Source organism: Nilaparvata lugens, chromosome 7, assembly GCF_014356525.2.
Source record: "Nilaparvata lugens isolate BPH chromosome 7, ASM1435652v1, whole genome shotgun sequence".
In the NCBI taxonomy this organism is placed as follows: domain Eukaryota; kingdom Metazoa; phylum Arthropoda; class Insecta; order Hemiptera; family Delphacidae; genus Nilaparvata; species Nilaparvata lugens.
This window is the reverse complement of record NC_052510.1, coordinates 23,299,168-23,311,907: the sequence shown is the minus strand read 5'-3', so window position 1 is coordinate 23,311,907 and position 12,740 is coordinate 23,299,168. Positions and strand designations below refer to the sequence as shown.

Sequence of the window (12,740 nt, the reverse complement as noted above, 5' to 3'; positions counted from 1 at the left end):
AAGAAAGAAAAAAGAATATGTTAAAACTTATTCACCGTCTTCTTGATCTTCAATGATAGGTAAAGGTGCAATACTGGAAATTGCATGCTTGAAAATTCCAGACTCAGTAAGCACCATCACAACTCGTACCTTCCCATCAGCGCCAGGAAAAACCTCAGTGATGCGCCCCAATTTCCAAACAGCGGGTGGAGCACCAGGATCCTTCAACAATACCAAAATTCCAACAGCAATGTTGTCACTTGTTGTCCACTTGTGTTTTTGCTGCAAAGTGACTAGATATTCTTGTGACCACCTCTCCCACAACTGCCTATTTAAATCTGTTATCATTTGCCAGCATGCAAGGTGATTCACATGCTTTGTCGGTTGTGATTTCACGGGAAGTGCATTTATAGGCCTACCAATCAAGAAATGTCCTGGTGACAAATACGCTAGGTCATGAGGGTCTTCAGATAATGGGGTAATGGGTCTAGAATTGAGGATAGCTCCAATTTGAGCACTTAGAGTATGTAATTCTTCAAAGTTGAGAACTTGCTTCAAAGTAACGATCTTGAAAATGTTTTTGAAACTTCTGATTGAGCGCTCCCAAAGACCACCAAAGTGAGGTGCGCGAGGTGGAATGAAGTTCCACTGAATTCTCCAGGAAGCTGCCGACTTCTGTAACAAATGTTGATTCCGTGAATCATCCAAAAAATTGTAGAGCTCTTGAAGTTCACCACTGGCTCCAGTGAAAGCAGTACCATTGTCAGAATAAATGGTGTTGGGCATGCCACGAATTGACATGAACCTAGTTAATGCGGCGAGAAAGGCTTTAGTTGACAACTCAGTGACAACCTCCAAGTGCACAGCGTGAGTCGCCATACAGACAAATAATGCAATATAAGCTTTGCTGAAAGATCTAGACTTAGGACCGCCAAGCCTTAAGTTGAAAGGTCCTATAAAATCAATGCCTACATTTAAGAAAGGTGCACTAATATTCACACGAACGGCTGGCAATTGCCCCATAAGCTGAACAGCTTTATTTTGTGAAAAACGAAAACATTTTATACAAGTGCGCAAGATGCCTTTGACTACAGTCCTGGTAGATGGAATCTAGAAACGCTGGCAAAGAGAAACCATGGTGGCCTGGACTCCAGCATGGCACAAACGTTGATGGGTGCTTAGGATTAAAGCCTTTGTGAATTTGTGCTTAGCAGGCAATAAAATTTGATGCTGAACATCAAATGGTACATCAGCATGCATTAATCTGCCTCCTACTCTAAGCAGGCCATCTTGATGGATAAACGGTGATAGAGAATGGATCTTACTCTGCACATCCAGCTCCTCCTTTGCACGAAGACGCTGCAACTCTGATCCGAAAAATTCTTCCTGAACACTTTCAAGTATATGGAATTCAGCATCTTGAATTTCTGAAACTGACAATTCGCCTACATGACGCTCCCTAGTACCCTTAACATTGTGAATGAAACGCAAACAAAAGGCAAGAACATGAATCATTTTGATAGCTAGAAATACGAGTGAACAAAATTGAAAATACAGAATTTTTGACATTACTAACTGATACACGACTGGAAAAAGTATTGACCACTTTCAATTCAGGTTGTTCTTCAAAACGTTTTTCCAAGAAACTAAAACGCTTTTTTGCCTGAAATTCAGATTGCCCCAAAGTGGAAAAATTGTCCTTACGTGGAAGCGATACCATGAATCGTCCATCTTCCATACGACAAGTATTTTCAGAATAATGCCTTTCAACTTTAGCTCCTTCAGTAGTAGGTCGAACTACTTCTGGCAATTCCTCAATTTTCCAAAATTTTTCAATTTGACTTGAGATCTCACACTTTGAGATGAAATTTGGGTATACATTGTTGGAACTAATAACTGGACGAACTAACTTTAATGCTCCAAAAATAACCCAACCTAGCAGGGTGTTTTGGATAATGGGGTGACCAGGACCAACAAAAATTTGTCCGTTGGTCATAACCGCAGCAAAGACAGATGTGCTCAACAGAAGATCAACTCCCTTAGAGCGGAAGAAATTAGGATCAGCCAATCTGATTCCTCCTGGAATATTGAAATTAGAATAATCTAAATCAAAGGGTGGAATGTTCAATGTGATTTTATTCACTACAATAAACTCCTCAGTACTTGACCAATTTTTGTCTGTAGAACTGACAGTGACAGAATTTACAACTGAAGTCACACTAGGACTACCTGAGACAGTATGAATTACTGTCTCCTTACTTAATGATGGAAGTGCTAAATGAGCAGACAAACTTTCAGAAATCAAACATGAGTCGCTACCAGAGTCCAATAGGGCACGACACACAACAGGTTGTTTATTTACATCAAAGACAATGACTTCTGCTGTAGGCATAATTGCAATAGCAGATTTCAAGACAGTATTCTCAGGTATCTTACAACTAGAATTAACTAAAACATGATTATTAAAAACATCACTCACAGGTGTTGATAGTGAATGTGAATGCTGTACTCTGCCAGCAGGATTCACACCATTGCCAGATTGGGAGACCTCCACAGAGCGCTTCCCAGATGCTTGATGATTGAATTCCCCAATGTAATTCAACAATGCTGACGAATTGGCCATAGAAGCCTTTGAACTATGAGCATGTTCAGATTTGGGCTGCATGGAACAGGATTGAATGCTATTTGATAGGACATTACTATTTTCCTTGTTGAAGTGGAATGAAGAATGATGCAAAAGACTATGATGTCGTGTACCACAAAGTCGACATGAGCCCATGCAAAGATGATCCTTAACATATGGCTTCAAACAGTTAAAGCATAACGATTTCTTTTTAATGGCCTCACCACGAGCTGCACATTATGGCCTGTATCCTTACAAAACAAACAAGTTGATACTTTCTGAAATTGATTATAAGCTTTGAATTTGTTATGATTAGAACTCTGTTGTAAGCTAGCAGATTTGACAGTTTGCAACAATTTAGCATTGTTAGTGTGCTTAAGCATGTTCTGCTTATTTCCACTAGAGCCTGATGAAATAGCCTGTGCTACTTTGTGTTGCCCTTCCATAAAAGTCCATAAGACTTCCATTGATGGTACAGGGGTGTTAGCAATAAAACGTTCCCAATCTCTCAGGGTTCTAGCATCAAAACGTGAAGTGAAAAGATGCATATATAGCAGGTCTTTGATGTCTACTTTCAAATCAATGGATTCTAAGGCATGAATGTTCGTTTTTGCATGATCAATAAAGCTCCGCCAAGAATGTGTAGAATTTGAATCAAGCGAGGGTGGCATTAATATGGCAGAGACATGAGTTTGTGCAATTAAACGTGGATTATCATACCTTTGCTTCAGTAAAGCCCATGCTATATCGAAACGTCCATGCGGCACATTTAGAATTCTATTGAGTGCCTCACCACTGAGGGCTTGTTTCAAATAATGAAATTTGATACTTGGTGTCACAAATACATTGTCAGCAATAATACTAGAAAATGAAAACCTAAATTCTAGCCAATGCTCGAAATCCCCATTGAATGTAGGGAGAGGAATTCCAGGTAATTTGAAATTTTGCAAATGAGCCACCGGCTCTTGCCTCATTTGAGGTGATGATTGCAGCTGATAGCTTTCCCCTGAAGAGGGTGATACTTGAACTTGAGGTATGTCCCTTGAAGAGGGCAATGCTTCTTGAGAGTTGTTTTGCCTTACACTTGATTGTTGATTTGAATTAGATGTATCAGATACAATCTGATTTTCATTACAATTTTGTAACTCATCATTAGATTCAATTGTTTGATGTTGCATTTTTTCCTGATGCGACTCAAACACTTCACAAACAGAAGTAAGTCTTGCAACTATGCTAGTGAATTTATCCATTATGTTATCATGAACATCCTGATCAATTGATTCAGGATCAAGTAAAAAATAAGCTTGATCATAGGCCTGCTCTAACACTGATAGCCTATTTCTTACAACTAAAAAATTTTGATAATGCTCATTAGTTTCAATTACAGCTTCAGAGTGCTTTTCATAAAGCCTTATAATTTCTCTACCAATATTAACCCATTTGTTAATATGAGGGCTCACTTCGTTATCTGATGGCATTTTGAATACCTGAAGATAGCAATGTGCTTGAATAGAGTTGTCAGATCTTAAAAACTAAATACATACATATGCTGCTGGTGAACACTTGACAATAGAGATTGTCTCTAAGTAAAGGATGCCTTCAATTTGAGTATGGCACAGGTAGAGGTTGGCTTGAACTGGGTTCAGATGCAGTATTGCATGGATCTGCGCAGTTTTGTGTCTGTTCACCTCACAAGCAGTACAAGTTGAATATGTCATGACAACGTGTAGCAGCGCGCCGAGAGAAATCAAGTTCCTTAAACCAGGAAAAGAAATACATTATTTACAGCTAAGACAATGTTATACAACATACAATGAGAAAAATCCAAAAAATACCTTATCATTTGGCATACATTTAAAATCAAGATTTTAATCAACTGAACAATGATCAAATCATCTGGCACGCGAGGACCAAACAACATGTGGAATTTAGTCTTAGAAAAGAGTGGACTGTATAAATAGGAGAGAATAAATCAAATTCTGAAATAAGAGAAACAAATGTGTCTTGATTGATTTGACACGCGACTGAAACTCCACATGAGTGCAAGAACCGTTGTGCATTCAAAAACCTGTGCACTGGAATGAATGCAAAACAGTTTTAGGCAACTCAGTATTAAAACTAATCATTAACATGTAGGCTAAGGTGAAATGCCAAATGAAAAGTAGGTTAGTAAAATACAAAATCTTTAATCATCATTAAAGAATGTCAAAAACACAAGAATACGAGATAAGATTGAATAGATGAAGTAAATTTCGAAAACGGTATTAATGCTTCTAGAAAGAACAGAGTTAATAAAAATAATAATCTGAATGCAAGAATTAATAACAATTTGAAATAGTAATAATTTGGATTTTAATTATCAATGAGTGACAGTAAAAGTTTATGAATATAACAGCAATGCACGTAGAAGATAATCTATCTGGTATCAAAAAATGGAATAATGTAATGGCTACTAAACAAACGTTTATAGAATACCAGAGTCTATAATAAGTAGTCTTTAGTTTAAACATAAGATTGTCAATTCTAACAACAAATAACACCTAGGAAATTTGAGATGTAAATATGTTGAATTGCAAAGCTTCAACATTTGAACTGGTTTGATATTAACAAAGAAAACAAGTAGGTTGAAATTAACCATAAGGTTATATGAATAACAGTAGTCTATACTGAAATAGACTAATTGCAAATGCAGAGACTAAGCTTCAGCAATAATCGAAGAATAATAAAAAGGATTCAAAAGGATTGATAATTGCAATGTTCACAGAACATTCATGAATTGATTACAAAAAACTGACAAACAGTTCTCAAGAGCAATTTGACTTATCAAATAACTCAAAAAAAAAGTGAGGTTGAATATGAACAACCATCAATTCCTAACCTGAAAGATAAAAACAATAGATTAGGGCAGTATAAAAATACAAAGTAGATGATACAAAAATACTTAGCTGCGGAACATAAATGCAAGAACCAAGGTCCCGGTTTGGTCTAGGGCCTTCAAGGACAGCGTGAGCTTCCAATAGCTTGAATAGGGCCAAGTCAAGGTCCCGGTTTGATCTAGGGCCTTCAAAGACAGCATGAACTTCCAATAGCTCGAATGGACACATCAGAAGAGAAACAAGATTCCAACTTGTTTGAAATGCAGATGAAACAGCAGCCAGTTGTAGAGGAAGAGTTTTCAATTGATATTTCTAAGAATATATTTCCTGAGTCTTGGAAATATTCAGTTGCAATGTTTGTAAAATGTGATTTACAATTGAGAGTCACTTTAAACAGTGATGTGGGCAATATATCACAAAAATATCAATAGAATGAATGATGGGTAAACTTTCAGTCCCAAAATTTCAAATAAAGAATTACTAAACAAGGTAGCACTCGATGTAAAACAATAGTCTGCAATATGTAAAACAAATTCAAACTTGTAGGTCGACGCGGTGACACACGCAAGCAGCCATTTTGAGAATGACGTAATGGAAATAGAATATGTAAAATTGGAACAAGTGTTCAAGTCTTGAGAAACTAAAAAATAGCTCCACAGAACCAGTCGAGAATATCCAACAATTGAAATAAACAAACAGGGCGAGGTGAAAACTATTTTCACGAAAGATGAGAGTTCAAGTTGTAACTTACATGCACAAGAGAGTTCACGAGCACGTTGACAAATTAGAATTGACATAGTAAATGAACTACTTATGCGATTTTTAAAGTTGATGGCTCCAAAGAACCGAAAAAATGTCTCCAACAAATAAAACAAGCAAAACAGGGCGAGGTGAAACTATTTTCACGAATAAAGTAGAAATAAATGGAGACACACACGAAGTTGCTGCTAGAAGCCAAGCGATGAGCAGTGAAGGACAGGAAATGGAAAGCAAGCAGGTGCTACCTTGATCAAGAAATCACCAATAAAAATGATCTATAAAAAGATGCAAAAAATATCCGGAAGCCGAACAACAAATTGACAAATGCAATAATACATGACAAAGGCTTCAGAACATATCAAAAAAACTAGAACAACGATAAATAAATGTGCAACGGGAATGCACGGTATCAAGTCGGCAGTGGACCACTAGCGCTCCAGCTGCAAAGATACAAACTAAATAACTACCGCGCAGAGAAACATGACAATACAAATCAAAAAAAATCAATAAAAGAGATTGTTTGAAGATGGGGAATAGTTTTAACAAGCTCATTATTGAGTATATAGATATATTTAGTAGCAACGGATTTAGGTCTTATATTAATGGAAATACAAGAGTAACAGAGACTTCGATGTCTTGTCTGGATCATATTTTTTTAAGAAATAATGATAGAAAATTAAATTGTAAAATGGGAAATATTTTGAAAACTTATGTTTCAGATCATTTTTCGGTCTCTCTTCATCTGGGATATGTAGACTGTATTGTTAAGGATAGAATAGCTCCCGTGAATATAAAGAAAATCAATTATGACATCTTAAGACAGTTATTGGCTGAGGAAAGTTGGTCTCCTATAATAAATGGTGCTTTTGATAATGTCAATGATATGGTTGAATATTTTATAAATACTCTTAACAGACTTATTGATAAATCAACTCAGTTGATGAAGGTTTCTCATAAGAATAGAGCATTGAAACCTTGGATTGTTCCGGGATTAATAAAATTAATAAATGTTGAAGATAAAATGTATAAAAAAATGAAGCAAGAGCCTTAATTTTAACATTAAAATAAAACAAGATTTAAAAGAATATAGAGAAGTCTTAAATAAATTGATCAAAACTGCTAAAACAAATTACTATAAAAATCAAATAAATAAGTGCAATAATAACCCTAAAAATCTTTGGAAGTGTATTAATGATATTTATTATAAATGAGAAAAATTCAGGCAGAGATAAAATTAGCATCAATGCGAATACTTTGAACGACTATTTTGCATCGGTTGGAATGAAACATGCTCAAAATATAGAGATAACCAATGATGAAACTGAGTTACAGTTTGAGAAACATGATCACCATTTTCAAAATTCTTGGTTCATAAAACCAATTTGTTCCGCAGATATAGAAGAAATAATCAAAACTTTAAAAAATGGCTCAAGTCCTGGCTTTGATGGCTTAAGTAATATTACATTAAAACGCATAGAAGAATATATTTCAACTCCTTTATCTTACATTATAAATAAAATCTTTAGCACAGGGATATTTCCAAATCATTTCAAAATCGCTAATTTAAAACCTTTATTTAAAAGTGGAGATAAAAACAACCCTAGCAGCTATAGACCCATTAGTCTTTTAAGTAATATAGCAAAAATAGCAGAGAAATGTATAAAAAAGAGTTTATTGAACTATATTAATAAGTATAATATTATTCATATGAACCAATTCGGTTTCCAAAAGGACAAAAGCACAAATGATGCACTTGCCTATTTTTTGAACATTGTTTCAAATAGTTTAAATAAAAATGAAAAGACCTTGGCAATCTTCTTGGATTTGTCAAAAGCCTTTGACACGGTTCCACACAACAACTTATTCATCAAACTAGATAAAATGGGAATTAGAGGAATCGCCCTTGATCTAATAAAAAGCTACTTGCAAGACCGGTCACAAATTTTATCAATAGATTTTCAAAAAAGTTCTGTCACTTTATCTTCGTTTGGATTGCCTCAGGGAACCGTTTTATCTCCTATTTTGTTTTTGCTCTATGTAAACGACCTTTTAAAATTAAAACTAGAATGTGGTAAACTTGTATCATTTGTATCACTTGTATCAATTTTCGCACGGAAAAACTGGGATGATGCGTTCGGGGTTGCTGAAAGGGATATGTGTAAAATTAAAAAATGGCTGGAATTGAACACTCTGAGTTTGAATGTTCAAAAAACTAAATATGTCTCATTCTCAGCAAATGCAGCAGGAAAGCCTAGTATTCATTTAAAAATTAAACTTCACTCTGAGTGCACAGACAAGAATCTCTGCGTTTGTCCAAGTATTGAAAATGTAAGTAACCTAAAATATCTAGGGATAATTATTGACGAATACCTGAAATGGCATTTCCATTTAGCTTATTTATGTAAAAAACTCAAATATATTTCTTTCAAATTCTATAAAATTAACAAAATACTCAAACTTCAGGATTTAAAAACAGTATATTTTGCTTTGGTGCAATCCATATTAGAATATGGGATAACAATCTGGGGTGGGGCTTTCGATAGTCATTTAAGTAACTTATTTATCACTCAAAAGTGTATTATTAAAACAATATTGAATAAACCTCGATTGCATCCAACGAATCTGCTATTTGAAGAATTTAATGTGATGACTGTAAGGCAATTGTACTTAAAAATTTAGCAAAATATATAATAAAGTATAAAAACAAATTTTTATTAAATGATATAGTTCAATATGATTTAAGACCAAATACAACCTATAAATATAAAATTTATAAAACAAAACTAACAGTAGTTAGAAGACAGCTCATTTATATAAGTACAAGATTCATAAATGAATTGCCTTTTGATCTGGAAGCAAAAATTAATCACAAAATACTAAAAAAATTGATAAGAGAAAACTATTTCTTTTCAATTGAAGGCATAATCTAATTTTTTAAAGCATATTTTAAAGCGTGGTTTATTTTTATTTCTCCATTATTGTATAAAACTAGGAAACAACCAATGTACTAGCTGATTGCAACTCTCACCAGTGGGCAAGGCTTGATTCCTTTTGCTGGTGATGCCGGATTACCATTGAGAATCTAATTATGATTTTGGTATTATTTATGCTTAATTTTTATTTTAATTATTTTATACTTTTGATTATAAAATTATGTATTTTCTTTTATTATGTTTTGAATATGTATTATTGTATGGCAAATAAATGATTTGATTTGAAAAATATAAGAATAAGAATACATTTTATTAGCCTAAAAAAAGTGATGTAACAATTTTTGACATATACACCAGTCAATATCTATATATATATATATATATAAAAGCGAAATGGCACTCACTCACTGACTGACTGACTGATTCACTCACTCACTCGCCGAACTAAAAATCTACCGGACCAAAAACGTTCAAATTTGGTAGGTATGTTCAGTTGGCCCTTTAGAGGCGCACTAAGAAATCTTTTGTCGATATTTCAACTCTAAGGGTGGTTTTTAAGGGTTTAAAGTTCGTCTTTTAGCATGTATATTCTTCTTATTCTCTTAATTATAATTGAAAAATGTCCATACCATATGTTAATATAGAACTATAATCTAGAGAGAGTACCTCTGTCGTTCTTTCATTAACCTAATAATACACAAATGATAGATACGGACAGATATAAATTTTGTTTGAATAGCAAATAGCATTGTTTAAAATAAAGCTAGTTTTTCTCCTCAAGATTTCCTTGTCCAAAATTTGACAGAAATATTCAGCATTACAACGTTTAGGTAAGGAATTAAGAAAAAGCCAGTCAATGAAGAATTAAAACATGGAAAATATTAATTGTCTTGAAAATGTCTAAAACGCACATAGGCCTACTCATGGATCCTTGAAATGTGATGTTAACATCTGTACACACTGTTTACCAGGATTTTGTGGAATATTGGAACTGTGATTGATATTGTTTACAGCTATTGGCACAGCTAGTTCAATCACGGGGTTTCTTTAGTAAAGTTCTATGAGATGTATAAGTGTGATCGAGTTTAGTGATATCATCGTTATAATAGAAGCTATTCGGTATAACTTTCATATCAATTTTTCAGAAAAGCGAGCTGGTATTTTAAAGCCTCAGCCAAGTTCGGAAGAATCCGGAACAAGAGGAAGAACACGCCAAAATGTTGCTTTGCAAGCAATCTTGAAGCGCACGCAAGAACAGGAAATGAAACAGGTCAATTATACTTACAGTTTATCAACATTATACTAATTATACTTTTTTTTTAATTTAAAAGTAAAATAAAATATGTCCTAATTAAGGAATGTTTGTACACTATCAATGATGTTTTTTATAAGGTGGGTACCACTTCCCTAGTAAAAACGTATTGAATGACTTGTGTACTATGTTTCAAATTACTTGTCTATTTTATATTTTTCTTATTTATTAAGTCTGACTCATGAATATCAGTGATTTAGGAAAAAAATGTAGACGAAGTCGATGTATTTTTGTAAATATTGAATAAATAATAAAATTCTATTCTATCCTAATCACTTTCACATTTAGAGCACTGCATATTTATTTGTACCAACGAAAACTTCAAAATAATACTGTGCCGACAATAGTTTCAATAGTTTATTCATTTTTCCTTCATACAATGCATACGTGAATGTCTTGCCACACAGTGCCGACAATAGTTTATTCATTTTTCCCTTCATACAATGCATACGTGAATGTCTGTTCACAAAGTGCCGACAATAGTTTATTCATTTTTCCTTCATACAATGCATACATGAATGTCTTGTCACAAAGTGAATTTTGTGGCGAAAGGAGAATCGTCATTTAGCATTACTGTCATCATTAATCCTCCCTTAGCATCAGCATTAGTGGAGTCATTCCTTGTCACATGATCGGTGGCGTGATCGTCTTCTGAGGTTCCTATTGGACGGTAATCTCTTTTCCCCTTGCCTCCCGTTTTCCACGGACCCGGGGTCGAGTTAGTAGCTCAGTGATCGGGTTTGTGTATGGCCGCGTTCCTTGCGGCGTTCCCAATAGTCGTTTTCTAGAGGGATAATATTCCATTCTCTATTTTATTGAATGGAATATTGTGAGACGAGTTCAGGACAACTCGAAGTTAGATTTTCCTTGGGGATTTTCTTTCTTGATAGTTATTTCTCCCAACTCGTATCACTGGGGTGAGCGAGTTATCCTTGGTTTAGAAACCTGGAGGGATCTTAAGTTTGTGCTAAGTGGGAAACAGTTAAGTGGGAAATTTAACTAAGCTCTATCTCTAAACACAACGATCTATATATACTAACTGGATAGCGAACTGCATGCTGAAAGAACCGCTCCGGCTGGGCTGAGCGCTCTTCCCACCACAAAGGGGCAAGAAAAGCACAGCATTGGAAGGCACCCTTGCTTTTCTATTGCACTATCAAACCCTTCTTGACAAAAATTCGCTTTATATTCTCATGAATCTTACTTATCGATAAAAATGAAACTTTGTAGACACACAAAGCATGTAAAAACAAAATATTTTATATTCTGTATTAATATATTCATTTATTAAGCAATAATTAAACACATAATTAAGCATCATAATTTTTAATCTTATAATTTGAAATTTATCTAATCTATAATTACAATATTTACAATCAAATCCAAACATTTACAATCAAATCCAAACATTATTGAATAGAATAAGTTTAGTGAACTTCTGTCGGAGCCCTGTTCTATCTATATTGATTTTATTTGTTTTTCCCCTTGCCAAATGATGGCCTATAATCTTCAGGTCTTGTTAGATTTACCCGGTGGTTGTTGTCACCAATATCATCATTACTGAAATTATTTTTGAATAGGGAATTTTCAAAAATGCATACAACTTCTCAATATGATATTATTCAGTTTATGATATTTTACAGTTTTGAAGTGTATTACTGTAAACAAACTTGACAATTTTCAATACATCTTTGCTTGGCCTGACAAGTGTGCCATTTGATATTTAGTCAGTGAATTCTGTGAAGTACCTAGTAATTTACTTCATCATTCAATAATGAATTAATACACTCTTAGCATTTTAGAACTCAATACAATTTTAGACTGAATAATAAGCTATAAATAAAAAGTTTATCAAAACTTTGACTGATTAAGTGTGGTTAGAAGGCAGTTAATTTATATGTACAGCAAGTTCATAAATGTATTCCTATATAATCTGGAAAATAAAATTAGTAGGTACCTAATTATTAAACAATTTATGACTGGATAATGGGTAACTATTTCTTTTCAATAGCCAAAATAAACTATTTACAGAATATACTCGGTGTAGAAAAAAATGATAGTAGAATAATAAGAATGAATAGTAATATGAAATGAATAGTTAGAATAATGGTATTTCAATCTAAATAAAAGAATAACTATATTCAACTTACTGATGAAATGAAATATCACTTCCTTTCTTAAATCTGTTGGTGCAATTGTATGCAGAACATGAAGCAAACATCGTGTAAGGTGCTCGACATTTGGAGCTTTAATGAAAG

At 34.0% G+C, this 12,740-nt stretch overlaps 1 protein-coding gene across 1 annotated transcript in view; it reads left to right on the top strand.

Moving 5' to 3' along the window:
- LOC111058860 (protein SMG7) overlaps positions 1-12,740 on the top strand; it is a 127,589-nt gene that overhangs the window by 82,385 nt on the left and 32,464 nt on the right. The window contains exon 11 of the mRNA XM_039431880.1: positions 10,316-10,440. Within this exon, the coding sequence (XP_039287814.1) occupies positions 10,316-10,440 (125 nt within the window). The remainder of the gene's footprint in view (positions 1-10,315; positions 10,441-12,740) is intronic.